This window comes from Heterodontus francisci, chromosome 6, assembly GCF_036365525.1.
Source record: "Heterodontus francisci isolate sHetFra1 chromosome 6, sHetFra1.hap1, whole genome shotgun sequence".
NCBI lineage: Eukaryota > Metazoa > Chordata > Chondrichthyes > Heterodontiformes > Heterodontidae > Heterodontus > Heterodontus francisci.
Window position 1 is genome coordinate 96,170,956 of NC_090376.1, and position 25,856 is coordinate 96,196,811.

General features: G+C 41.1%; 1 protein-coding gene across 5 annotated transcripts in view; it reads right to left on the reverse strand.

The window, feature by feature from the left end:
* poglut2 (protein O-glucosyltransferase 2) overlaps positions 1 to 25,856 on the reverse strand; it is a 112,208-nt gene that overhangs the window by 29,092 nt on the left and 57,260 nt on the right. For all 5 annotated transcript variants that reach the window (XM_068034097.1, XM_068034096.1, XM_068034093.1 and 2 more), the window contains 3 exons: positions 21,176 to 21,413; positions 16,896 to 17,105; positions 4,529 to 4,618 (listed from right to left, as the gene is read on the reverse strand). In XM_068034097.1, coding sequence (XP_067890198.1) covers positions 4,529 to 4,618; positions 16,896 to 17,105; positions 21,176 to 21,413 — 538 coding nt within the window. The remainder of the gene's footprint in view (positions 1 to 4,528; positions 4,619 to 16,895; positions 17,106 to 21,175; positions 21,414 to 25,856) is intronic.

Genomic DNA, 25,856 nt, shown 5'->3' on the forward strand with positions numbered 1-25,856 from the left:
CTTTATCAATGACCTTCCTTCAATCATAAGGTCAGAAGTGGGGATGTTCGCTGATGATTGCACAATGTTCAGCACCATTCGCAACTCCTCAGATACTGAAGCAGTCCATGTAGAAATGCAGCAAGACCTGGACAATATCCAGGCTTGGGCTGATAAGTGGCAAGTAACATTCGCGCCACACAAGTGCCAGGCAATGACCATCTCCAACAAGAGAGAATCTAACCATCTCCCCATGACATTCAATGGCATTACCATCGCTGAATCCCCCACTATCAACATCCTAGGAACTACCATTGACCAGAAATTGAACTGAAGTAGCCATATTAATACCGTGGCTACAAGAGCAGGTCAGAGACCAGGAGTCCTGCGGTGAGTAACTCACCACCTGACTCCCCAAAGCCTGTTCACCATCTACAAGGCACAAGTCAGGAGTGTGATGGAATACTCTCCACTTGCCTGGATGGGTGCAGCTCCAACAACACTCAAGAAGCTCGACACCATCCAGGACAAAGCAGCCCGCTTGATTGGCACCCCATCCACAAACATTCACTCCCTCCACCACCGATGCACAGTGGCAGCAGTGTGTATCATCCACAAGATGCACTGCAGCAACACACCAAGGCTCCTTAAACAGCACCTTCCAAACCTGCCACCTCTACCAACTAGAAGGACAAGGGCAGCAAATGCATGGGAACACCGCCACCTGCAAGTTCCCCTCCAAGTCACACACCATCCTGACTTGGAACTATATCGCCGTTCCTTCACTGTCGCTGGGTCAAAATCCTGGAACTCCCTTCCTAACAGCACAGTGGGTGTACCTACCCCAAATGGACTGCAGCGGTTCAAGAAGGCAGCTCACCACCACCTTTTCAAGGTCAATTAGGGATGGGTAATAAATGCCAGCGACGCCCACATCCCATGAATGAATAAATAAAATGTTTGGAAATTTGATAATTGCACTGGATAGTATTTTGCCTTTTTTGTTTCTGTGCAAAATTTCATTTTTAAATAAATTCAAAACAGCACTTTAGACTTTATAACAAGATTTGATGAGGCATTTTATGCACTCTTAGATAACAGGAGAAAATTGTGGGCATTCACACATTCTGCAGTAAGCAACTTATTTGGGCTATGTTAACCCAAATATGGCAGAGAGTAAATATTCAGGTTTCAGTCCATTGGAAAATTAGCAAGCATAGCATGTTAAAATAAGTTTTAAAGTTTTTTTTTGTATTTTGGCTTAATTATCAGATTGTTAATGTACAGTTTCTGTTTGATAAGATCAAATTAAATTGAGCGGTGTTCCCCAATTCCAGTTTTGATAACAGATAACTGAAGTCTTTGGGAATGCAGGAATTCTTATCATTTGAGATAAATATAATAGTGGCTACTATGATCTGAACTCTGGTAGCATATGGCGATAGACTTAGCACTATATGCCTAAGTGGAAAAACAATTTGAAAGAACATTTTTCAAAGAGTAAACTGTTCAAGAGTTAAGGCTACTCCTCTGATCATATGCATATCAGTCTGTTGTAATGTAATCACTCAGCTACTGTTGAAGTAAGTGGTAGCAGTCCTCCCTCAGTTACAAAATTCCAAAGTTTATCTCATAAGAGCTATCCTAGATAAAAACTGATAAAGAGGCATCTATAAAGAACTGATAATAAAGAGCCATCGATAATCATCTTTTCAAGGCTTAATTTAGAAAAAACGTGCAGTTGAAATGCTGAGGGCTTCTCATGATATGGAAGAAAGTACAATAAAACATTTGTGCTTAGCAATTTAGTTGTATTTCAAAGAAAGCTGTTCAGTGAAAGGTACTGATTGTAAAAATGAGAACATAAAAACAAAGTTCAGGGCGCTAGAAGCTAACAACACTCAAAGCACAAAAGCTGCAAAATATTGAGCCACTATTTTAAAAAAAACTTAGAGCTTTTGAATGATAACTCCTGATGAGCATATTTGTTGACTTTTACGGATACTGTAGCATAGTGATTATGCTACTTGACTAATATCGCGGAGATGGAAGTTTAAGTCCTACCAAGGCAGCTGGGGAATTTGAATTCAGTTAATTAAATAAACCTGAAATCTGTAATAAAAAGCTTATATCAGTAATGGTGACAATTAATGCTCCTTCTAAGCTGCACGGCCACCTGAAGGTTCCCATGTAGAAGTCGACCCCTTTAATTTACCACAAGTGTGTGGCCACGCAAAAAGTCTAAAGGAGTTCTGTTCTTAACCAAATCACCTGCAAACTCCAAAAAAAATTAGAGGGTACTTTGATGGCCATGAAACTACCGGATTGTCGTAAAAACTCAGGTGGTTTATGAATGTAATTTAGGGAAGGAAAAGTGTCATCCTTACCTGGTCTGGCCTATGTGTGACTCCAGACTCACAGGAAAGTGGTTAACTTTTAACAACTCTCTGAAATGGCTGACCAAGCCACTCGATTATAATAAAATCGCCATGAAAGTCTACAATCCATACGACTGCAGCGGTTCAAAAGGGCGGCTCGCCATCATCACCTTCTCAAGGGCAATTAGGTTTGGGCAATAAATGCTGGCCTTGCCGGAGATGCCATCATCCCACAAATAAATAAATTTCAAAAATTCTTAATCTAATTTACTTCATCTCAAATCAAGTTTTGCCTCTAGTAGAATTTCCTTGGTTTGCTATTTGTAGCAAAATCATAAACATGTTCTTTAAACACATAAGATTTTGCTATAAATAGTGAACAGATCAAATCTTTCCCCTCTCCCAAAGCTTCCATTCATTTCTTAGTCCTTGTGTACATAACAAACCAAAAAACCTTTACAGCCACCATAAAAAGAAACAAACAAGAATATATAAATAATTTAGCCTGCCATATAGCAGAAATACTTAGTGTTTGTAAGTGTCAACTTTCAATGAAACATTAAATGACATGTATTTATATATCTTCTTTAACATACAAAATATTCCAAGGTATTTCACAAATAGAAATGGACATTCAACCACAGAGTAAGACATCAAGAAAAGATGGGTTTTGAAAAGAGTGAAAAAAGTGGCGAGGCAAGTGGATTTAGGGAGAAATTTCAGAGAGTGAGGCCAAGGCAGCTGAAGTTTCTCCTATCAATAGTGGGCCAAAAGCAAGGGGTGCACGCAAAAAGCCTCAGTCGGAGAACAAAAGGGTATTAACTGTGTGGTTGGGCAGGGGAATATACAGGTTGAAGACAGTTGCAGAGATAGGGTCGGCAAAGTTGCAGAGCAACTCAAGCATGCAGAACAGCATTGAGAAAATGTTAATGCATGAAACTGCATATTATAAACAGATAAACTATGCCCTTCAATGAAGACACACGTATAAAGGATTCTTTTGGGCCTCCTTATCTCGAGAGACAATGGATACGCGCCTGGAGGTGGTCAGTGGTTTGTGAAGCAGCGCCTGGAGTGGCTATAAAGGCCAATTCTGGAGTGACAGGCTCTTCCACAGGTGCTGCAGAGAAATTTGTTTGTCGGGGCTGTTGCACAGTTGGCTCTCCCCTTGCGCCGCTGTCTTTTTTCCTGCCAACTACCAAGTCTCTTCGACTCGCCACAATTTAGCCCTGTCTTTATGGCTGCCTGCCAGCTCTGGCGAATGCTGGCAACTGACTCCCACGACTTGTGATCAATGTCACACGGATTAAGGTTCCAATATCCAAATGCCATTGATGACTTCATTATATTCCTGATTAAAAGAGAAGAGTTAAGTCCCTAGTAATCCTTCATTCTTTGAAAAAGCCAATTGGTCCTTTAGGGTCCAACCTGTGATGTGAGGATCTTTCTGAATTTTTGGTGACTTCTATCTAAATGGCCACAATTACCAGTGATTACTGTGCTCACACACTTGTCGTTATTTTCTCATCCCTATCTCTTTCCATTTCCTTATAAGATTGATATCCCACCAATTGTTTGCAATACTCTACCAAAGGCCGAGAAACAAATATTAGGCTTATTGAAAATAAAAAGGAAAAGTTAATTTATTAGAGGGGTGAACTTCAATGAACTAGAAATTGGCTGAATCTCAGATTTTTAACATTGTAACATTTGTGCAATAGCCATTAGTAAATGGCTCACCTCTAACAAATATAATAGTGTCTGCTCAAGGTTTGGACTTCTTTTTCTGGTCAGTAGCCATTTATCAGAAAATACTGAAGCTCAATTAGTGCCTCATTTATAAACTGATGGAAAGCTTTTGAATGCTGGTCACTTTGTTTATTGCACCCTAGGAAGAAAATGTATAATTCCTTGAAAATCCACAATTTTCACACGTAAAGAATTTCAATATTTCTAACTGGCAAGCAGGAATTTCAAAGTGTATGTTAAAACTGTAGGATTTTGCATCAAACCCCCATAAAATGCTAAGGATTTAAATGCAATATTTAAACTTCATAACCTGATAAATAATTACTGATTTAAATATTATTCTACAATTATATTAATTTATTAACTCTGGGTATAGCAGGTTTAAAATATGGGTATTTCATGAAGCAAATGCTTCTGCTTACCTGGAAAAGTTTAAAATAATAACAGAAGATGTGATCTGCCATAAGCTTGTTCCTAGCATAATCTTGTCCAGTTTTTGCAATCATTTTGGCCTATGATCAAAAACAAAAAGAGAATACATTTCCAAAGAATGCATTTAATACTTTGTATCATGTCAATATTTGCACTTTCATGCCGGGAACAGACAACCACAGAAATACCCAGTGTGTGTCCAGAACTAAAGAAGCCCTCCATGACTTTTGCTCTTTTAAAATAACACATTAGGATAATAATCATCAAATAAGCCATATCCTTTATTCATTTTTATTAAACTTTCCATATACACAGCTTTTATGTCACAGAACACCTACCTATTTTTAACATTTTATGGATGGGTTGCACCTCAAATAGGACTGGGACCAATGTCCTCACGAGGAGGTTCACTAGTGTGGTTGGGAGGTTTAAAGTAAATTGGTAGGGGATGGACACTAACATATAGAAGGAGAAAAGAGGAATAAGGTGCATAAAGGACAGTGCTGAATAGTAGTAGAACAGGATGTAGTACCATATTTGATAGAAGCAGACTAAGAAGGACAACGAGGAATACAAAGACAGGTTTGTGATGCATGTATATAAATAGACAAAGTGTGGTAAATAAGGTTGGTCAGCTACATGAGCAAATAGCCGTGTGGGAATATGATGTAGTAGCAATAACGAAAATGTGGCTTAAAAATGGTGAGGACTGGATGCATAATATTCAAGGATACGAAAAGTGTTCAGAAAAGATAGGGAAGGAAAAAAGGAAGGTGGGATGGCAGTACTGATTAGGGAAGACATTGTGTGTGTTGGAAAGAGAGTATATCCTTGAGCGACAAGGACAGAATCCATCTGGTTAAACTTGAGAAGCAAAAAAGGATATGATCACGCTACTGGGGGTATTCTATAAGCCTCTAAATAGTGAGAGAGAAATAGAGGAGCAAAACTGCAGGGAATCACAGAAATGTGCAAGAACTATAGGGTGGTGATAGTGGGGGACTTCAATTACTCAAATATCGATTGGGATAATGTTAGACTAAAGGGCAAGGAGGAGCAAGTATTTCTGTAATGTGTTCAGGAGAAGTTCCTTCACATTATGTTCTTGGCCCAACCAGGAAGGGGCATTCCTGGATCTGGTGCTGGGGAATGAGGTGGACTAAGTGAACCAATGTTTGTAGGAGAACACTCAGGTAAGACTGATTGTCATATCATAACGTTTAGGTTAATAATGGAGAACAGCAAGGAACAATCTAAACTAGAACCTCTAAATTGGAAGAGGGCGAACGTCAATGGGACGAGAGAGGATAGAGCCAGGGTAAAATAAACCAGACTGACTGGAAAAACTGTAATGGAACAATGCATGATCCTTAAGGAGGAGATGTTTAAGGTACATTCCAACAGGGGCACAATGTAAGGGAACCAAAGCCAGGGCTCCATGGATGATAAGGCAGACAGAAAATATGACAAAACATGTCAGGTGAATTCTTCAAGCGAAAACCAGATCAAAGAGGGGGAAGAGAAGACAAAAAAAAGACCGACAAAGAAAGAATATGAGACTAGAATGGCAATTAACTTCAAAGAGAATCCAAAAATCTTCTACCAGCATGTAAATAGTAAGCGGGTAGGAAGAGGTGGGATGAGGTCCGAGTAGGGACAAAGAGGGTGATATCTGCTTAGAGGTGCAGGGCAAGGCTACAATGCTTAATGAGTACTTTCTATCAGTGTTTATTAAGGAAGATGTTGACAAAACATCAGTAGAAGCGGAGATGATAGAGGTAATGAATGGGGTGAAAATTGATAGGCAGAATCTACTAGAAAGCTTGGCTATGCTTAGACTGGGTAAGTCACCTGGTCCTGATGGCTTGCATCTCAGGGTGCTGAGGGAAATGGCAGGCGGAGATAGCTGAAGGTCTTGCCATAATCTTCCCTAGATCCATGAGAGGTGCCAGAAGATTGGAAAGTGGCAAATTTGACATCCTGATTCAAGAAAGGGTATAAAGGACATTCCTAGTAATTACAGGCTGGTCAGTTTAACATCAGTGGTGGGTAACATTTTAGAAACAACAATCAGGGAAAAAATTAACAAGCATTTGGAGAGGTTTGAGTTAATTAAGGAGAGCCAGCATGGATTTGTAAAAGGCAGATCATGTTTGACCAATCTAATTGGCACGTGGGCAGCACAGTGGTTAGCACCGCAGCCTCACAGCTCCAGGGACCTGGGTTCGATTCTGGGTACTGCCTGTGCGGAGTTTGCAAGTTCTCCCTATGACCGCGTGGGTTTTCGCCGGGTGCTCCGGTTTCCTCCCACAGCCAAAGACTTGCAGGTTGATAGGTAAATTGGCCATTGTAAATTGCCCCTAATGTAGGTAGGTGGTAGGGAATATAGGATTACTGCAGGGTTAGTATAAATGGGTGGTTGTTGGTCGGTGGGCCGAAGGGCCTGTTTCAGTGCTGTATCTATAAATAAATAAAATAAAAATAAATAATTGCATTTTCTAATTAAGTGTCAGAGAAGGGATGAAGGGAATGAAATGGATGTTGTCGAAATGGATTTTAAGAAATTGCACCTCACTGGACAGCTACCGCCCGCCTCAAACCGGGCAGCCCCCGGTCAATAAGGTTCTGTCCCGCCACAGTCTGCCTGCTTCAATGGGTGCTTGGAGCTCAGGGTCATTGCCCGAAAGGTGGACTGATACACCGCACCAAACAACATGAAAAAAGGAAAGAAGGTACCAGCCCTTCGCTTTGCAAGCTGGAACGTCAGAACTATGTGTCCTGGCCTGTCGGAAGACCTTACACAAATCAACGATTCTCGGAAGACCGCCATCATTAACAACGAGCTCAGTAGACTCAATGTGGACATTGCAGCACTTCAGGAGACTCGCCTCCCCGCGAGTGGCTCTCTAGCAGAGCAAGACTACACCTTCTTCTGGCAGGGCAGGGATCCTGAAGAACCAAGACAGCATGGAGTGGGCTTCGCCATCAGAAACTCCTTGCTCAGCATGATAGAGCCTCCCTCAAATGGCTCGGAACGCATACTGTCCATCCGACTGCTCACCACCTCTGGTCCAGTACACCTACTCAGCATCTATGCTCCAACACTCTGTTCCGCACCTGAAGCTAAAGACCAGTTCTATGAACAACTCCATAACATCATTAGCAGCATCCCCAACACCGAACACCTATTCCTGCTGGGGGACTTTAATGCCAGGGTTGGGGCCGACCATGACTCATGGCCCTCCTGCCTTGGGCGCTATGGCGTTGGAAGGATGAATGAGAACGGGCAGAGACTGCTTGAGTTGTGTACCTATCATAACCTCTGCATCACCAACTCGTTCTTTCACACTAAACCCTGTCACCAGGTTTCATGGAGGCACCCAAGATCACGTCGTTGGCACCAGCTAGACCTCATTGTCACAAGGCGAGCCGCCTTAAACAGTGTTCAAATCACACGCAGCTTCCACAGTGCGGACTGCGACACCGACCACTCCCTGGTGTGCAGCAAGGTTAGACTCAGACCAAAGAAGTTGCATCATTCCAAGCAGAAGGGCCACCCGCGCATCAACACGAGCAGAATTTCTCACCCACAGCTGTTACAAAAATTTCTAAATTCACTTGTAACAGCCCTTCAAAACACTCCCACAGGGGATGCTGAGACCAAGTGGGCCCACATCAGAGACGCCATCTATGAGTCAGCTTTGACCACCTACGGCAAAAGTGCGAAGAGAAATGCAGACTGGTTTCAATCTCATAATGAAGAGCTGGAACCTGTCATAGCCGCTAAGCGCATTGCACTTTTGAACTACAAGAAAGCCCCCAGCGATTTAACATCCGCAGCACTTAAAGCAGCCAGAAGTACTGCACAAAGAACAGCTAGGCGTTGCGCAAACGACTACTGGCAACACCTATGCAGCCATATTCAGCTGGCCTCAGACACCGGAAACATCAGAGGAATGTATGATGGCATGAAGAGAGCTCTTGGGCCAACCATCAAGAAGATCACCCCCCTCAAATCTAAATCGGGGGACATAATCACTGACCAATGCAAACAGATGGACCGCTGGGTTGAGCACTACCTAGAACTGTACTCCAGGGAGAATGCTGTCACTGAGACTGCCCTCAATGCAGCCCAGCCTCTACCAGTCATGGATGAGCTGGACGTACAGCCAACAAAATCAGAACTCAGTGATGCCATTGATTCCCTAGCCAGCGGAAAAGCCCCTGGGAAGGACAGCATTACCCCTGAAATAATCAAGAGTGCCAAGCCTGCTATACTCTCAGCACTACATGAACTGCTATGCCTGTGCTGGGACGAGGGAGCAGTACCCCAGGACATGCGCGATGCCAACATCATCACCCTCTATAAAAACAAAGGTGACCGCGGTGACTGCAACAACTACCGTGGAATCTCCCTGCTCAGCATAGTGGGGAAAGTCTTTGCTCGAGTCGCTCTGAACAGGCTCCAGAAGCTGGCCGAGCGCGTCTACCCTGAGGCACAGTGTGGCTTTCGTGCAGAGAGATCGACTATTGACATGCTGTTCTCCCTTCGTCAGATACAGGAGAAATGCCGTGAACAACAGATGCCCCTCTACATTGCTTTCATTGATCTCACCAAAGCCTTTGACCTCGTCAGCAGACGTGGTCTCTTCAGACTACTAGAAAAGATCGGATGTCCACCAAAGCTACTAAGTATCATCACCTCATTCCATGACAATATGAAAGGCACAATTCAACATGGTGGCTCCTCATCAGAGCCCTTTCCTATCCTGAGTGGTGTGAAACAGGGCTGTGTTCTTGCACCCACACTTTTTGGGATTTTCTTCTCCCTGCTGCTTTCACATGCGTTCAAATCCTCTGAAGAAGGAATTTTCCTCCACACAAGATCAGGGGGCAGGTTGTTCAACCTTGCCCGTCTAAGAGCGAAGTCCAAAGTACGGAAAGTCCTCATCAGAGAACTCCTCTTTGCTGACGATGCTGCTTTAACATCTCACACTGAAGAATGCCTGCAGAGTCTCATCGACAGGTTTGCGTCTGCCTGCAATGAATTTGGCCTAACCATCAGCCTCAAGAAAACGAACATCATGGGGCAGGATGTCAGAAATGCTCCATCCATCAATATTGGCGACCACGCTCTGGAAGTGGTTCAAGAGTTCACCTACCTAGGCTCAACTATCACCAGTAACCTGTCTCTCGATGCAGAAATCAACAAGCGCATGGGTAAGGCTTCCACTGCTATGTTCAGACTGGCCAAGAGAGTGTGGGAAAATGGCGCACTGACACGGAACACAAAAGTCCGAGTGTATCAGGCCTGTGTCCTCAGTACCTTGCTCTACGGCAGCGAGGCCTGGACAACGTATGCCAGCCAAGAGCGACGTCTCAATTCATTCCATCTTCGCTGCCTTCGGAGAATACTTGGCATCAGGTGGCAGGACTATATCTCCAACACAGAAGTCCTTGAAGCGGCCAACATCCCCAGCTTATACACACTACTGAGTCAGCGGCGCTTGAGATGGCTTGGCCATGTGAGCCGCATGGAAGATGGCAGGATCCCCAAAGACACATTGTACAGCGAGCTCGCCACTGGTATCAGACCCACCGGCCGTCCATGTCTCCGTTATAAAGACGTCTGCAAACGCGACATGAAATCGTGTGACATTGATCACAAGTCGTGGGAGTCAGTTGCCAGCATTCGCCAGAGCTGGCGGGCAGCCATAAAGACAGGGCTAAATTGTGGCGAGTCGAAGAGACTTAGTAGTTGGCAGGAAAAAAGACAGAGGCGCAAGGGGAGAGCCAACTGTGCAACAGCCCCAACAAACAAATTTCTCTGCAGCACCTGTGGAAGAGCCTGTCACTCCAGAATTGGCCTTTATAGCCACTCCAGGCGCTGCTTCACAAACCACTGACCACCTCCAGGCGCGTATCCATTGTCTCTCGAGATAAGGAGGCCCAAAAGAAATTAAGTGTCAGAGAAGGGATGAAGGGAATGAAATGGATGTTGTCGAAATGGATTTTAAGAAATTCTTTGACAAAGTACCATACAAAAATTAATAAAATTGAGGCTCGTGGAATAGGAGGGTCAGTGTCAGCCTGGATAAAAAAAAATACTTAAGGATAGAAAACAGCAAGTCATGGTAAATGGCTGCTTTTCAGACAAGAGGATGGTAGCCAGTGGTGTTCCCAAAAGGGTCAGCGCGAAGACCACTGCTTTTTGGATATTGGAATACAGAGTAAAATTTCAAAATTTGCCAATGATACCAATTTTGAGGTGTGGCAGATAGTGAGGATGGCACCAATTGACAACAGGACATAGATAGGCTAGCAGAATAGGCTGACAAGTGGCAGATGGAATTTAATGCAGAGAAGTGTGAGGTGATGCATTTTGACAGAAGGGTTAGGGAGAGGCAATATAGACTAAATGGCACAGTTCTAAAGTGTGTACAGGGACAGAGGGACCTGAGGGTTCATGTGCATAGTGAGTAGTTAACAAAAGTATATGGGATCTTGGGTTTCATAAACAAAGGCATTGAGTACAAAAGCAGAGAAGTTATGCTGAACCTTTATAAAGCTCTGATTAGGCCACAACTAGAGTACTGCATCCAGTTCTTGTCATCACACTTTAGGAAGGATGTGAGGACCCTTCAGAGGGTGCAGAGGAGATTTACCAAATGGTTCCGGGGTGAGGGATTTTAGCTACAAGGTTATGTTGGAGAAACTGGAGTTGTTCTCCTTAGAGTAAAGGAGATTGAGGGGAGATTTGATAGAGGTATACAAGATTATGGCAGGTTTAAATAAGGTGGACAAAAAAAAGTTGTTCCCAATAGCTGATGGTATAAGAACTTGGAGACGCAGATTTAAGGTTTTGGGTAAGAGACACAGTGGGATGTGAGGAAGCCGTTTTTTCTTTACACAGCAAGTGATAATGACCTGGAACTCACTACCTATGAGGGTGGTGAAAATGGAGACAATCAATGATTTCAAAAGGAAATTAGATGGGGAAATAAACTTGCAGATCTATGGGACAAAGTGGTGGAATGGGACTGACTGGATTGCTTTATAGAGAGCTTGCATAGACTTAATGGGCCGAATGGGCTCCTTCTGTGCCGCAATGACTCTATAGAAAAGCTGCAGCACAGTAAGGCTAAAGTGTTGCTATCTGTGAGCCATGTTTCCAAGCCAGGATGTCAGTACAATCATACACGCACGATAAGGCTGTGTGTACGAATCAATGAATATTCTAGAGGGAATATCGAAGGAGTGGTGATTGTTGATCTGCCAGCAGAGTTCAAGGGGGTAGTGGTGGATGAGCTGGGTGGGACAAGAAGGAAGTTAGAGATGTTCGTTCCCCGATGGCGTGCTGGCTGAGAAGGTCATCAAGAGAGGAGAACAGTCGTTGGGGTTGTTGCTCGTCAGAGGCACGGACGGGTGCCTTGATTCAGAGAATGTTAGAAGACACAGAGGATTAGCATTACTGAAAATAGAGACATGTTGTCGAAGCATTCCATCTTGTATTCATCAGGACAACACGCAAGAATACCAATGTAAGGGAAAGCAACAACTTTATACTGTATGACAGTGCTGATTGGTTGGCAAGTGAACTCTGATTGGTAGAGGTGTTGCCATGGAGAACGCACCAGTTTATGGTGAATGATAGTTAACTGCCAGGCTTTGTTTGAAATTTAAACCAGGCCGCTTGACTTTGACTCTGATTGGTCAAGGCATTGCCCTGAGGAATGAACCAGCGAATGGCTGTCACTTATTTTGTTTAGCTGAAACAGGCACAATGTGTGTACATGTTCTTTCTGTCTGCAAAGAATAGGACCCTGTGTATTAATATATGTAGCTTCCAGTACATGCAAATGCGCCACACTGTGAGCCCTACTGACAATCTTAAATTGGTTGTCAGCATAATTCTTAGTACACAGAGGATTATTTAGCAAATGTTGTCCAATCGTGGAATTACATCTAATGTTGGACACTGTGTTTTGAGTTTTGCAAGCACAGGCTGGTTGGGTACAGCCTGTACCCTTACCCGTTGCGAACAGCGGAAGGGACATGTTGTTTGATGCGATCTGCCAGTCTTTGGGTCGTATGGCCTATATACCTAGCATCATACTGGCGTTGAAATTCCTATATCACATTACTCATTTGTGTGATAGGCAGGACGTCTTTTTGGCTTGATGGCAGCATCCTGTTAGTGGTGAATATCACACATACTGCTACTGCATAGCAGCAGCATGAAGCAGATAGCTTCACCTGTCATTCAAATTACCCTGGAAGGGTAATCTATCCCAAAAATTTGAGCAACAGGTGAAACTAGCTGTTTCATGCTGCTACTATGCAGTAGCAACACATGTGGTGTTCGCCACTACTGTTGAGAACCAGGCTGAATATAGCAGGTCCAGAGGGGAAGTGAAAAAGCAAATAAGAGAAGCAAAGAGAGAGCATGAAAAGAGACTGGCAGCTAGCATTAAAGGAAATCCCAAAGTTTTCTATAGGCATATAAACAGTAAAAGGGTGGTAAAAGGAGGAACGTGGCCCATTAGGGACCAGAAAGGGGATTTACATATGGAGGCAGAGGGCATAGCTGAGGTATTAAATGAATATTTTGCATCTGTCTTTACCAAGGAAGATGATGCAACCCAGGCAATGTTGAAAGAGGAGGTAAGTCAGACATTAGAGGGGTTTAAAACTGGTAAAGAGGAAGTATTAGATAGGCTGTCTGTACTTAAAGTGGATAAAGCACCAGGACCAGATGAGATGCATCCCAGGTTACTGAGGGAAGTAAGGGTGGAAATCGCAGAAGCACTGGCCATAATTCTTCAGTCTCCCTTAGTCTCGGGGTGGTGCCAGAGGACTGGAGAATTGAAAATGTTACACCCTTGTTCAAAAAAGGGTGTAAAGATAAGCCCAGCAACTACAGGCCAGTCAGTTTAACTTTGGTGGTGGGAAAACTTATAGAATAAATAATTTGGGACAAAATCAATAGTCATATAGACAAATGCGAGTTAATTAAGGAAAGCCAGCATGGATTTATTATGGGAAAATCATGTTTAACTAACTTCTGGAGTTTTTTGAGGACGTAACAGAGAGGGTTAATGAGGGCAATGCTGTTGATGTAGTGCACATGGACTTTCAAAAGGTGTATGATACAGTGCCACACAACAGACTTGTGAGCAAACTTGTAGCTCATGGAATAAAAGGGATGGTAGCAATATGGAAACAAAATTGGCTGAGTGACAGGAAACAAAGAGTAGTGGTTAATGGATGTTTTTCGGGCTGGAAGAAGGTTTGTAATGGAGTTCCACAGGGATCAGTGATGGGACTCTTGCTTTTCCTGATATATATTAATGACCTAGACCTTGGTGTACAGGGCACAATTTCAAAGTTTGCAAATGATACAAAATTTGGAAGCAGTGTGAACTGTGAGGAGGCTAGTGTAGAACTTCAAAAGGATATAGCCAAGTTGGTGGAATGGGCAGACAGGTGGCAGATGAAGTTCAATGCAGAGAAATGTGAAGTGATTCATTTTGGTAGGAACAACATGGATAGACAATATAGAATAAAGGGTGAAAGGGGGTGCAGGAGCAGAGGGACCTGGGTGTATATGTGCATAAGTCATTGAAGGTGGCAGGACAGATTGAGAGAGCAATTAATAAAGCATACAGTGTCCTGGACATTATTAATAGGGGCATTGAGTACAAGAGCAAGGAAGTTATGTTGAACTTGTGTAAGACACTGGTTTGGCCTCAGCTGGAATATTGCATTCAGTTCTGGGCGTCGCACATTAGGAAAGACATGAGGGCGTTGGAGGGAGTACAGAAAAGATTCACGAGAATGGTTCCAGGGATGAGGAATTTCAGTTATGAAGATAGATAATAGCTAGCAAGTCATATTCATTTATTTCTATATGTGCCGTCAACTCATCTATATCGTTACAATTGCTGTGTACATTCAGGTAAAGAGCCTTAAGCTTTGATGTTTTACCATTATTACTCATTCTGGTTCTAATTTCTGCAGGGAAATCACAGAAATGTAATAGAGTGTTCTCTCTTTCATTGTGGGGAACTTCAATTACTCAAATATCAATTGGGATAATTTTAGAGTAAAGGGAAGGAGGGGGCGGAATTTCTGAAACGCGTTCAGGAGAACTTCCTTGATCAGTATGTTCTCAGTCCAACTAACAAGGAGGCATTGCTGGATCTGATGCTCGGAAATGAGGTGGGCCAAGTGGACCAAGCGTCTGTTGGGCAGCACTTGGATGAGTGTGATTCGCGTATCATAAAGCTTTAAACTAGTAATGCAGAAAAGCAAAGAATGAAATAAGGTAGAACATCTAGATTGGAAGAGGGCTAATGTCAAAGTGATGAGAAGAGATCTAGCCAGGGTAAAATGGAACCAAAGACTGACAGGAAGAGCTGTCGCGAAACGATGGGTTATGTTCAAGCAAGAGTTGCTTCAGGTACAGATTAGGTACATTCCAATAAGGGTAAAAGGTAATGTGACCAAAAACAGGGCTCCTTGTTTGATGAAGGAGATAGAGATTAGAATGAAACAAGAGGGTGTATAATGCATGTCAGTTAAATTCTTCAAGTCAGAACAAGGCCATATACAATAAGTTGAGAGGAGGTGAAGAGGTAAATAAGACTGGCAAAGAGAGAACATTAGAATAGAATGGCAGTCAACATAAAGGGAACCCAAAAATCTTCTATCGGCATGTAAATAGACAGTGGGTGAGTGGGACCTATTAGGGACAAAGAGGGTAATATATGCTTAGAGGCACAGGGCAAGGCTAATATTCTTAGTGAGTAGTTTGTATCAGTGTTCACTAAGGAAGTGGAATCTGAAAATAATCGGTAGAAGTGGAGAGAGTAGAGGCAATGGATAGGGTAAAAACTGAGAGGTAGGATGTACTGGAAAGGCTGGCTATGCTTAGGGTAGATTAGTCACCTGATACAGATGGCTTGCATACCAGGTTAATAAAGGAAGTAGGAGGTGGAGATAGCAAAAGGGCTTGCCATAATATTCCAGTCTTCCTTGGATAAAGGGAAGATGCCAGAGGATTGGAGAGTGGCAAATATGACACTCTTATTCAAGAAAGGGTGTAAGGACAGTCCCATCAACTACAGGCCAGTTAGATAAACATCAGTGGTGCGTAAGGTTTCAGCAACAATAACCAGGGGAAAAAAATAAACGGACACTTGGAGAGGTTCGAGTTAATTAAGGAGAGCCAGTATGGATTCGTAAAAGGGAGATCATGCTTGACTAATCTAACTGAATTTTTTGATGAAGTAACAAAGATGGTTGATGAAGGGAATATGGTGGATGTTGTTTATATCAATTTTGAGAAAATGTTTGATAAGGTACCAAATAAAAGGCTAGTTAACAAAATTGAGGCTCATGGAATAGGAGGGTCAGTGTCCAATTGAATATAAAATTGGCTCAAGGACAGAAAACAGTGAGTCATAGTAAATGCTCGTTTTTCAGACTGGAGGATAGCAGACAGTGATGTTCCCCAAGGGTCAGTGCTAGGACCTCTACTTTTTTTGTTATATATAAATGACTTGGATCTTGGAATACAGAGTAGAATTTCAAATTTGCCGATGACACCAAACCTGGAGGTGTGGCAAACAGTGAGGATGGTACGAACCGCCTGCAACAGGACACAGATAGGCTAGCAGAATGGCCAAACAGGTGGCAAATGGAATTTAATACTGTCAAGTGTGAGGTGATACATTTTGGTGGAAGGAATAGGGAGAGGCAATTTATATTTAATGTCACAGTTCTAAAGAGTGTGCAGGAACAGGGGAACCTAGAAGTGCATGTGTATCGATCTTTGAAAGTGGCAAGACATATTGAGTGATTAATAAAGCATATGGAATTTTGGCTTCATAAATAGAGGCATTGGCTGGAATTTTACACCCCTCCAAAGAGTGGGTAGGTGGCGGGTGGGGGTTGTAAAATGGAGCAGGAGCCTCGGGGGGCCTTTCCCAATCTGCTCCTGCCTCAGCCGCCACTTTACGCAGAGTGGCGGCGGTGAAAAATGGCCCGCCTGCCCCAAGCCAATCAAGACCATTAAGTGGCCACTTAACGGCCTCTGCCCGCCTCCACGGAAATTACAGTGTTCTTAAGTTGGGAATACAACACATCCCACTACAATACTATATTCACACAATTACTAGATCTCATCATGCAACACAAAAGTCGCAAGCAAAGGTGCAAGTGTGTTTAATTCAGTCGATGCTTGCGTGGTATTCTATTCATGTCAGTTAGAAAAACAAAAAAAGCAATAGAGGCACAATTATTAATAATGTTCAGCTTATGGAATTCAAGGAAATTAAACATACTGAAAATTACCTCTTCATCATGAGATTTTGCCCATTGAATTTTATCCAAAAGGTCACTTAAATCACTCTTAAATGGAATGTAATGCTCCCATGGTTGCAGGTCATTGTAGAAATGTTCATAGTAGACTGAATCTTGTTTTAGGATAACACCATCGCCTGCTAGCAAATAAGGCATTCTGTATGCTGCCACAGTACCATCAATGTTGATTTGATACTTGTACTACAAAACAAAAAGTTCAACGGATTCTCAGATCTGATGCAATTTGCTTAAATGATAGCTATTTAAGTGAGATACACAAACATTTTTTGTTTGTCTGAGAGAAGAAGCAGATGCACATTGGTCATTCAGCTTATTTAATGCCTTGCTATCACATGTCTATTTTAAAGCAACATAAGAAATAACAATGAATGACATGATGTGTACTGGCCGTTATAATTTTTTCCCCAGGTTCCACTCTGTATGCAACTAGTGCTGGTTAACAAACATCTGGACCACTTTAATGCATGAATTTGGGCAAATATTTATAATACTTTCCATCTACATGAACTTTCTAACTATCCTTACGCATTGTTAATTGTTATTTCTATATTCATATTAAGAATTTAAGATTTTAAACTATAGTTAAGTAATCCTCGTTCATGGTAAAAACTTGTATTAGCATAGCAATAGAGTTCCTTTTTATATCTTTAATCTCCAAGGTTTAATTTTAAGTGGAAACTGACCCAATGGTTTGCCCCTGATTTTCAGGAAAAAGATTAATTTTAAATCCTTTTCCAAAACTAAAAAGCATATTTACATTTCTTCCTAGATTTCAAACAGTGGTTATCATACTTACATCAGTGAGGTGGGCAAAGTTCTTTTTTCTAAACTCCAGTGTTGCATTTGAAGTAGTTTTTATGACAACCCTACAGTCAGTAAACACCTTAGAATTCCACACAACAATTGTTGAATTTTTATGACATCTATGATGCCATCAAACTTCAAGGTTTTTGAGGTGTGTCGTTTCTAATGTCTATAAAAGTATTTCTGTGGTTTATTACCCTGTAATTTCATAAGACTGATGTTGTCTATATTTTTCAGCTCAAGGTTGTTTTTGAGATGGTGACTACTAAGGTTATTGTTCCATAGAAATAATGCTAAATTTCTGCAATCCAATAATACTTTCACATTATCCATCTGCTACCTAGTAATCCTGAAAGCAGTATAGTAGTGGTTGGATGCATTACTTGAAAATGAGATCTGAACTAATGCTTGCTGCAATAAAAACAAAATGCTGGAAATACTCTGTAGGCCAGGCAGCATCTGTGAAGAAAGAAAGAGTTAACTTTTCAGGTCAATGACCTTTCATCATAACTGGAAAAAGTTAGAGATCTAACAGGTTGTAAGCAATGCAGAGGCAGGGAAAGGTTGGAGTTGGGAGATGGGTAGAACAAAAGAAAACTCTGGGATACAGTGGAAGGCAGGAGTAATTTAATGACAAAAGAGATGCTGGGACCAAGTAAAGAAACTAAGGATGGGTCCAGAGGAGCTGTTAGTGACAACAGCAAAATCATTACAAGAATCTGTTGTCTGGAAAAAAAAGAGAGCAGTAGTCATGATCTAAAATTGCTGAATGCAATGTAAAGTCCAGAAGGCTGGAAAGTGCCTAATTGAAAGATGAGGTGCTGTTCCTTGAGCTTCTGTTGAGCTTTGTTGTAGTAGTGTAGAAGGCCAAGGACAGAGGTCAGATTGGGAGTGAGGCAGAGAATTAAAATGACTCAAAATGAACAGCACCTAATCTCTTGATAAGATACTTTACAGCCTTCCAGACTCAGCATTGCATTCAACAATTTCAGATCACAATCACTGCTCCCATTTTTTTGGAGAGCAACTTCCAGTTAAAATTCTGCTGTCGTCATATACAACTTCTCGAGACCCATCTTTTGTTTCTCTACTATCCCTATTTGCCTTGCACCATCACCTGTTTTGTTATTTAACCTCTGCTGCCTTCCATTTTGTTCTCGTCTCCCCGCTCCATTTCTCTGCCTCTGTACTTGTTTAAAACCAGTTATGTCTCTATCTACTTCCAATTCGGTCAGCAAGTCAGGGAACCTCTGTAACTGAGGCATTGGCAAATGAAAGGTCATCAACCTGAAAGTTCAACTCTGTTTGTCTCTCCACAGATGCGCCAAACCGACTGAATATTTCTAGAACTCTGTTTTTGCTTCAGATTTCCAGCATCCACAGTATTTTGTTTATATAATAATGCCTGCTGCAAATACGTGTGTTTAGCTTTTGATTAGAAAAGGACACAGTATAATTATGGGTCACATGAAAAATTTACCAAGTCACACTTCTTTCTTTGATTTCATGGACTTGGCTCAGGTTCTTTTGTCAAACCATAGGAGGAGCATTGTGAGGTACCTTAAGTTGCTTTACTGTCCCTCAGTGAAAACTGAAGGATACCCAACAATCATGAAAGATTAAACAACTGTAAATGTAAGAAAAATGATAAGCTTTAACAAAACTTTAACCTGGTTGTGCTGGTTTCCAGGACTCCTTAATATTAAGCCATTAGAAACTACAATATTTCTAATAGAACGCATAGAAGAACTACAGCTCTGATTTTGAACCCAGAAATGAAAAGCAGAAACATCCATTATTCTCAATAACTGGTTTATGAATAGTATCAGCAATAGGCCTACATTACCTAAATTTGTAATATTCAGGCACAATTAGTCATGTCACTCATGATAGTTTGGCAACAGTAAAATGTGTGTGGCAACACTGGCTCATCGGTAGCACTTCTGAGTCAGAAGGCTAGAAATTAAAGCTTCACTCTGGATACCTGGAAAACAAAATCTAGGCTAACACTTCATTCAATGCAGTACGGGGGTGTGGTGGGGGGGAGGGGTTTTGCTGTAATGTCAGAGGTGCCTCGTTTTGAAGAGACAAAACACTCTCTCAGAGGGATAAAAAAGATCCCACGGCACTATTTGAAGATGAGGAGGGAAATTCTCCCAGTGTCCTAGTCAGCATTCATCCCTCCATCATCACCACTAAAAGCTGGTAATTTTTCCTACTGCTATATTTGGGACCTTGCTATGTGCAAGTAGTTCCTGGGTTTCTCTACATTATAACAGTGACCACACTGCAAAAGTACTTCATTGGCTAGAAGGACTTTGTGATGTCCTGAGCTCATGAAAGACATTACCAGATCTTCCTTTCTTTAAGGACTTAAATGAACAAACTCAGCAAGAATCAAAACATACCACACCTCTATCAGAACAAAATGAAATGCTATTTTTCCATTAAAAAGTAAAACATACATAGGTCATGTACCAATTTGGAATCACTGCATACCTGTGGGAAATTAATCCACATTGTAAATTGTTTATAGTTCCAGAGAACTGCATTAATTTTTTAAGTTGAGACAAGATGCATATAGGTAAAAGAAATGGAGTATTCAATGGTTCAATAACAAAGATGATTTAAAAAAAAATGTGGATCATGTTATAATCTTTGAAGGGATAAAACTCAATTACATAGCTCCTGGGCATTAGCTTTCATCTTCAGAAACTAAAGTTCAAATCCATCTCAGGAAGACGAATACCTGTCTAAAACTAATATACTGCACCCCAACCTCCATAATGTCAAGTTTGTTTACACATGAAAAGCATGAAACTGCTTTAATTTGGTCCCGTTACTGCTTTCTCAGCACTAACAGTTCCAGCAATGTCAGATTGTGGAGACTAGAAATGACATGTTGGTAAAACAAGTCTATTCTTCAAAGATGAGAGTCGAGTTGTTATACTGGAACGATACAGTAAAACTGCCAAGAGAGAATTTATATTTGGTTATAATGTTTCCATGTTAGCTTCCTTTTTAGCAATAATGATTTCATGGTTAACATTATTTGTTTGACATGCATTTCTATTGTATCAACCAGAGAAATCTTCAAATAAGCCAGTTTATCACTCTCATATAATTTCACCCTAATGCGTTAGTGGGAAAAGAAAAGAAACACAGAAAATGAGCCAAATAAATAGTTGTGATTAAGGAATATCTCTGTGGGGTTTAGTACGATCAATAAAGATGTAATAATGTTCAGGATGAATGCATTCCAGAATAACAGTGCAAGGTACTGTAAGCTTACATTACTCAGTTTAAAAACCGAATGTCTTAACTGATAAACATAAATGATTACAATGCAAATGGTGTTGCAGCTAATTTCAAAAGCATACCAACATATATTTCTGTATTTTTTGAAACAATAAACTAGGTAACATTTTGAAACTACATCCACATACCTGGAAAAAATCAAAAAATGACACGTGCTTTACAATTGGACCATAAATGCTTTCATTATGGGGGAAAAAGAAAAAGTTTGTAAATGCAGCATCGATCAAATCAGGGTGTTTGATACTGAGTTTTACAAGCTCTAGACGCTCCTTTCGGCTGTCACGTCCTCTCCAAAATGCTGTACAATTTTTATTTTCCCAAGAAGCACCTGTGTTGGCCTGAACAGACATCATATCCAGACTTACTCTGTGGAAACCAGGATACAAATAATCAAGTAAATCACGACAAGGAATGTATTCTGAGAACTAATACTTTCAATCAAGAATCCCTTGATAGAAAGGAGTTAAACAAAAAATTAATTTAATTTACACAAATATACAATGAATAAAGAAACTTGCTACAACCTGTCAGATGAATAAGAAAGACTTGGTGATGCACGGATGCCAAAATGAGTTACAAAGTGCTCTCTCATCAGTGAAGTAAATTAAACATTGCATTGTTCTCCACTGTGCATTCTATTCACATGTGAATAATGCCTACTTAGGTAAGGTACCTGAGAACACCTGGAACTGTACCTCACTAAGGAGTCAACAGTCTTAGCTTTTAATATGAATTATGAGAGGTAGAGAATGTACAGAACCCATGATGTGAATTCCCAAGCCACTTTCCAACAAGTGTTGTTCAACATCTTTAAAATCTTCTAAATAATGATTGAATTCACACATCAAGTATCCTGGATTATTAGGATGAACTAAATCCGGTGTGAAATAGTTACTGTCCCAATTTATATCTACTGCACTAGAAAATACTAGTTTCTCAACTAGAGGAAAATTTATTTCCATCTAACTCCAACCTGTAGCAAATAAAATGCATAGAATTGGGACTATCCCTGCTCAACTTTATTAAAATCAAAGAACCTATAGTTTTCATTTTGTGCTTTTTCTTGCTCTGGATGCAGGCAAAGCACTCTCTTGCTAAAGAATAAAAGAAGGAAGAAAAGAACACTGAATAGCAGCTATGGAGTGAGAAAGAAAAGTGAAAGATAAGTGAAAAGAAAGAGAAAAGGGAGATCAGCAGAATACATCATAAAATAAGAGAAAACGATAAAGATTGATAAAACAAAAAGTAAATTTTTGTCACCTTTGTACCATACTGAAGGATACAATATGAGTTAACTACCATTTCAGGCATGAGAAAAGTTAGCATATTTAGCTCAGTGACTTTAATACACCTTTGATGTCTGGACTGTCGTGACATTTTACTGGTGAAGATTAAAGAGGTCTACAGCAGAAAAAACAGCAGGTGGAGGAACAGCTCTCCATTTGCCAAAGGCACAGTGGCGCAGTGGTTAGCACCGCAGCCTCACAGCTCCAGCAACCTGGGTTCGGTTCTGGGTACTGCCTGTGTGGAGTTTACAAGTTCTCCCTGTGACTGCGTGGGTTTCCATCGGGTGCTCCGGTTTCCTCCCACAGCCAAAGACATGCAGGTTGATAGGTAAATTGCCCATTGTAAATTGCCCCTAGTGTAGGTAGGGGAAGGTGGGAATGTGGTAGGGAATATGGGATTAATGTAGGATTAGTATAAATGGGTGGTTGATGGTCGGCACAGACTCAGTGGGCTGAAGGGCCTGTTTCAGTGCTGTATCACTCTATGACTCTAAACCATTGGCGCACGCTGGTGGACCATGAAACATGTTGCTTGAGAGTGTGAAGGTACCTGTGGGGGGGATAAAAGAATCAGCTCTCACTGCCACTGCTCGTTTTTCCTGCTTGCATGCACCATATTTCAGCTCCGACCTCACTGGACTTCTCTTCACCCAATCCAACATCTTCTGCCCATTTCCAAGCTCAAACTTTCCTCCATCTACACTGCGCCTGCTTTTTCCTTGCCTTCAGTCTCATATCCTCCTCAAAGACCACTTCCCATTATTTCCACTTTACCTTCCCCTCCTGCTCGTCTTTCAGACCACCTCAGCATACTAAATAATAACTCCCCATTTACTATAAATCCACTAAAACCAACACTCACTAAAATTCCTACAGCCCAATCTCACCAAATAATGTTTTCCACCCCAACACTGCTTGACCATTGAACGGCCAGTGCCCATTCCAACTCCTCCCAAAAATTCCTCTCTACTCGAACTCCATTTTATCCCAACCTTTTTCATGCATCTGCATCCTTTTCATTATTTTTAACTTGTATTCTTGCAATCCTGAATGCTGCTCACTTCTTATCTCTGTAACCACCCCCAGCCCCAACTCTCCGAGATCTTGGCACTCCTTCAATTCCGGCCTTTTGCGCATTTCCGATTTTAATCATTCCATTATTGGTAGCAGTACTTACAGCTGCCCAAGCCCTAGGTCTGGAATTCCTTCCTTAAGCCTCTCCACCTCTCTCTTCTCCTTCAAGACGCTTCTTAAAATCTAGTACTTTGGCTAAGCTTTTGGTCAACTGTCGGGATATCTCATCTGGCTCAGTGTCAAATTTTGTTTGATAGCATTCCTGTGAAGTGCCTTGGGATGTTTTCCTACACTAAAGGTGCTAATAAAGGTAAAATGTTGTTGCTAAAATTTGTGTTAACTTCTAAAACAACACATAGTATTCCTTTTACCTGAAAGCCATCAGCTGAACTAGTTTGTTTGCCTAGTGAAATTTCTTCAAATGTATTCATGTTGACCTCTAAAATGCTGACCTGAAGTGCTAATTAGTCATCCCAAGGGCCCATAATTTCGACCCTCAAACATCCTGTGGCTCTGTTGACCAGCAGGTGTATACTCATTGACATCTGGTTGCTTAAAGTCTTTTCCATATATACAATGTGTGAGGTGGCATGGTCAGACACATTCCTGATCAAACATCAAAGCATAAGCCCTCAACTTATGGGCAGTGACTAGATTGACAGCTATTTCTGAGCCCTTTGAAGGAAGGTGAAGGCTCTTGATTGACTGAAGCATTTTGCAGTTGACAGCTCAGTGACAAGAGACTTCTATCTCACAAACGTAAAGTGGCAGATCTCACAGAGTGCAAAAAAGAGTCAGAACTTAAAACCAGTAAGTAATGGCATGGTTAGAGATTACATTCAGGAAGAAAGTAAGTTGCATCTTTGCTATTTTATATATCAAGAAGGACAGGGAAATTTTATCTCTGTAAAAACCATATACTGTTCATTAATTTATCTTATGCAAGTAAACCAACTATTGGTTCGAAGTATATGTCTCAACTGGATAGTGTTTATCCAGTTCACGAATCATCGACCAAAAACATTCACGCTGCTCCTTTCTCTACAGATGCTGCCTTACTGACCTGCTGAGTGTTTCCAGCATTTTCTGCTTTTATTTTAGATTTCCAGCAGTTGTAGTATTTTGCTTTTATTCACAAAGCAATGTCACTTTTCTTTCGTCAAATGGAAGATTAGGCAGTAAAGAGTTGCTGCATCAACTTGCCAATCCATAAAAAACTATATAACTGACATACTGAATGACATATTGAAGTACCAGTCAGTGCTGGCATCAGAACTAACACTATCTGTTTGAGAAGCAGTGATAAAATCTCTTGGCAACAGAGCTTCCCGAACAAATTAAAATTAAACTAAATTACCCAGCAAAAACTATAAAGCAGATGATGCTTACTTTTGAACTGTCTGAAGTTGCTTAATCAGAGTATAAAATGATTAATGTTGAAATCTGAAAAGTGCTATATGTGTGTATGTCATGTATAACCTTTGTTTATGAGGTTGGATGATTCAGCTGCTGTTATTTGACATGCAAATCATGCTGAGTACACTCCAGTTGGTCTATTCTTCCAATGTCAAAGACCTATAAAACTTGTTTGAATTTCAGTAATAAAATGAAAAAAATTATTCCTTATAAATTGCTAAAGAATGCTTTCATCACTTTAAGGATATTGTGAAACTCGAGTACTACCAGTATTCACTACATATCAGTCACTCGACCTGTATGTAATCTAACACCATAGTGCTTTTTCTATTCTCCAAGATATTGTTACATACAATGTGCATATCATATTATTCAAAGTACTAGATTTCGTGCTCTGCACTCCTTTGGACCCCACCAGAAAGGCCGAGAGGGGGGTTTTGACGCTTGGGCAACTCTCAACCTCCATACATTCGCCCAGGCATGCGCCATGGAGAGGTCACTCCATAGTTGCCTCACAGCGACTGACACCACTGACCACCTCTAGGCGCTTACCCATTGTCTCTCGAGACAAGGAGGCCAAAGAAGAAGAAGAAGAAGAAGAAGAAGAAGATTTAAGATAACCACTTACCCAATTTAATCTGACAAATTAATCTAGCAATTGAAAAAGCACACAAATGGAGCACATTCAACTGTGCAAGTTTTACAACTGACTATCCAAGTGAGCTTGATCATAGCTCAAACACTGTTGTAAACAGTTACTTAACAGCAGATATTGTGCAAGAGATACTAATGGCCATAAAGTGCAGAAATCAAAGAAAGTAAGGTTGATGTAACAGAATTTGCTAAATATATAATCGCAAAATCAAAAATGGGGTCACTTCTAAAGAGTAGCATGGATTTGCTGCTAAAAAAACATTAAGAATAAATCAATTATCCAATGTACTACTACTGTGAAAACAAGAAGATAAAAATGGTTTGAACATCTTAATCCCAGCTTGAAAACTTCAGATATCACAAAATAGCTTTAAAAAAT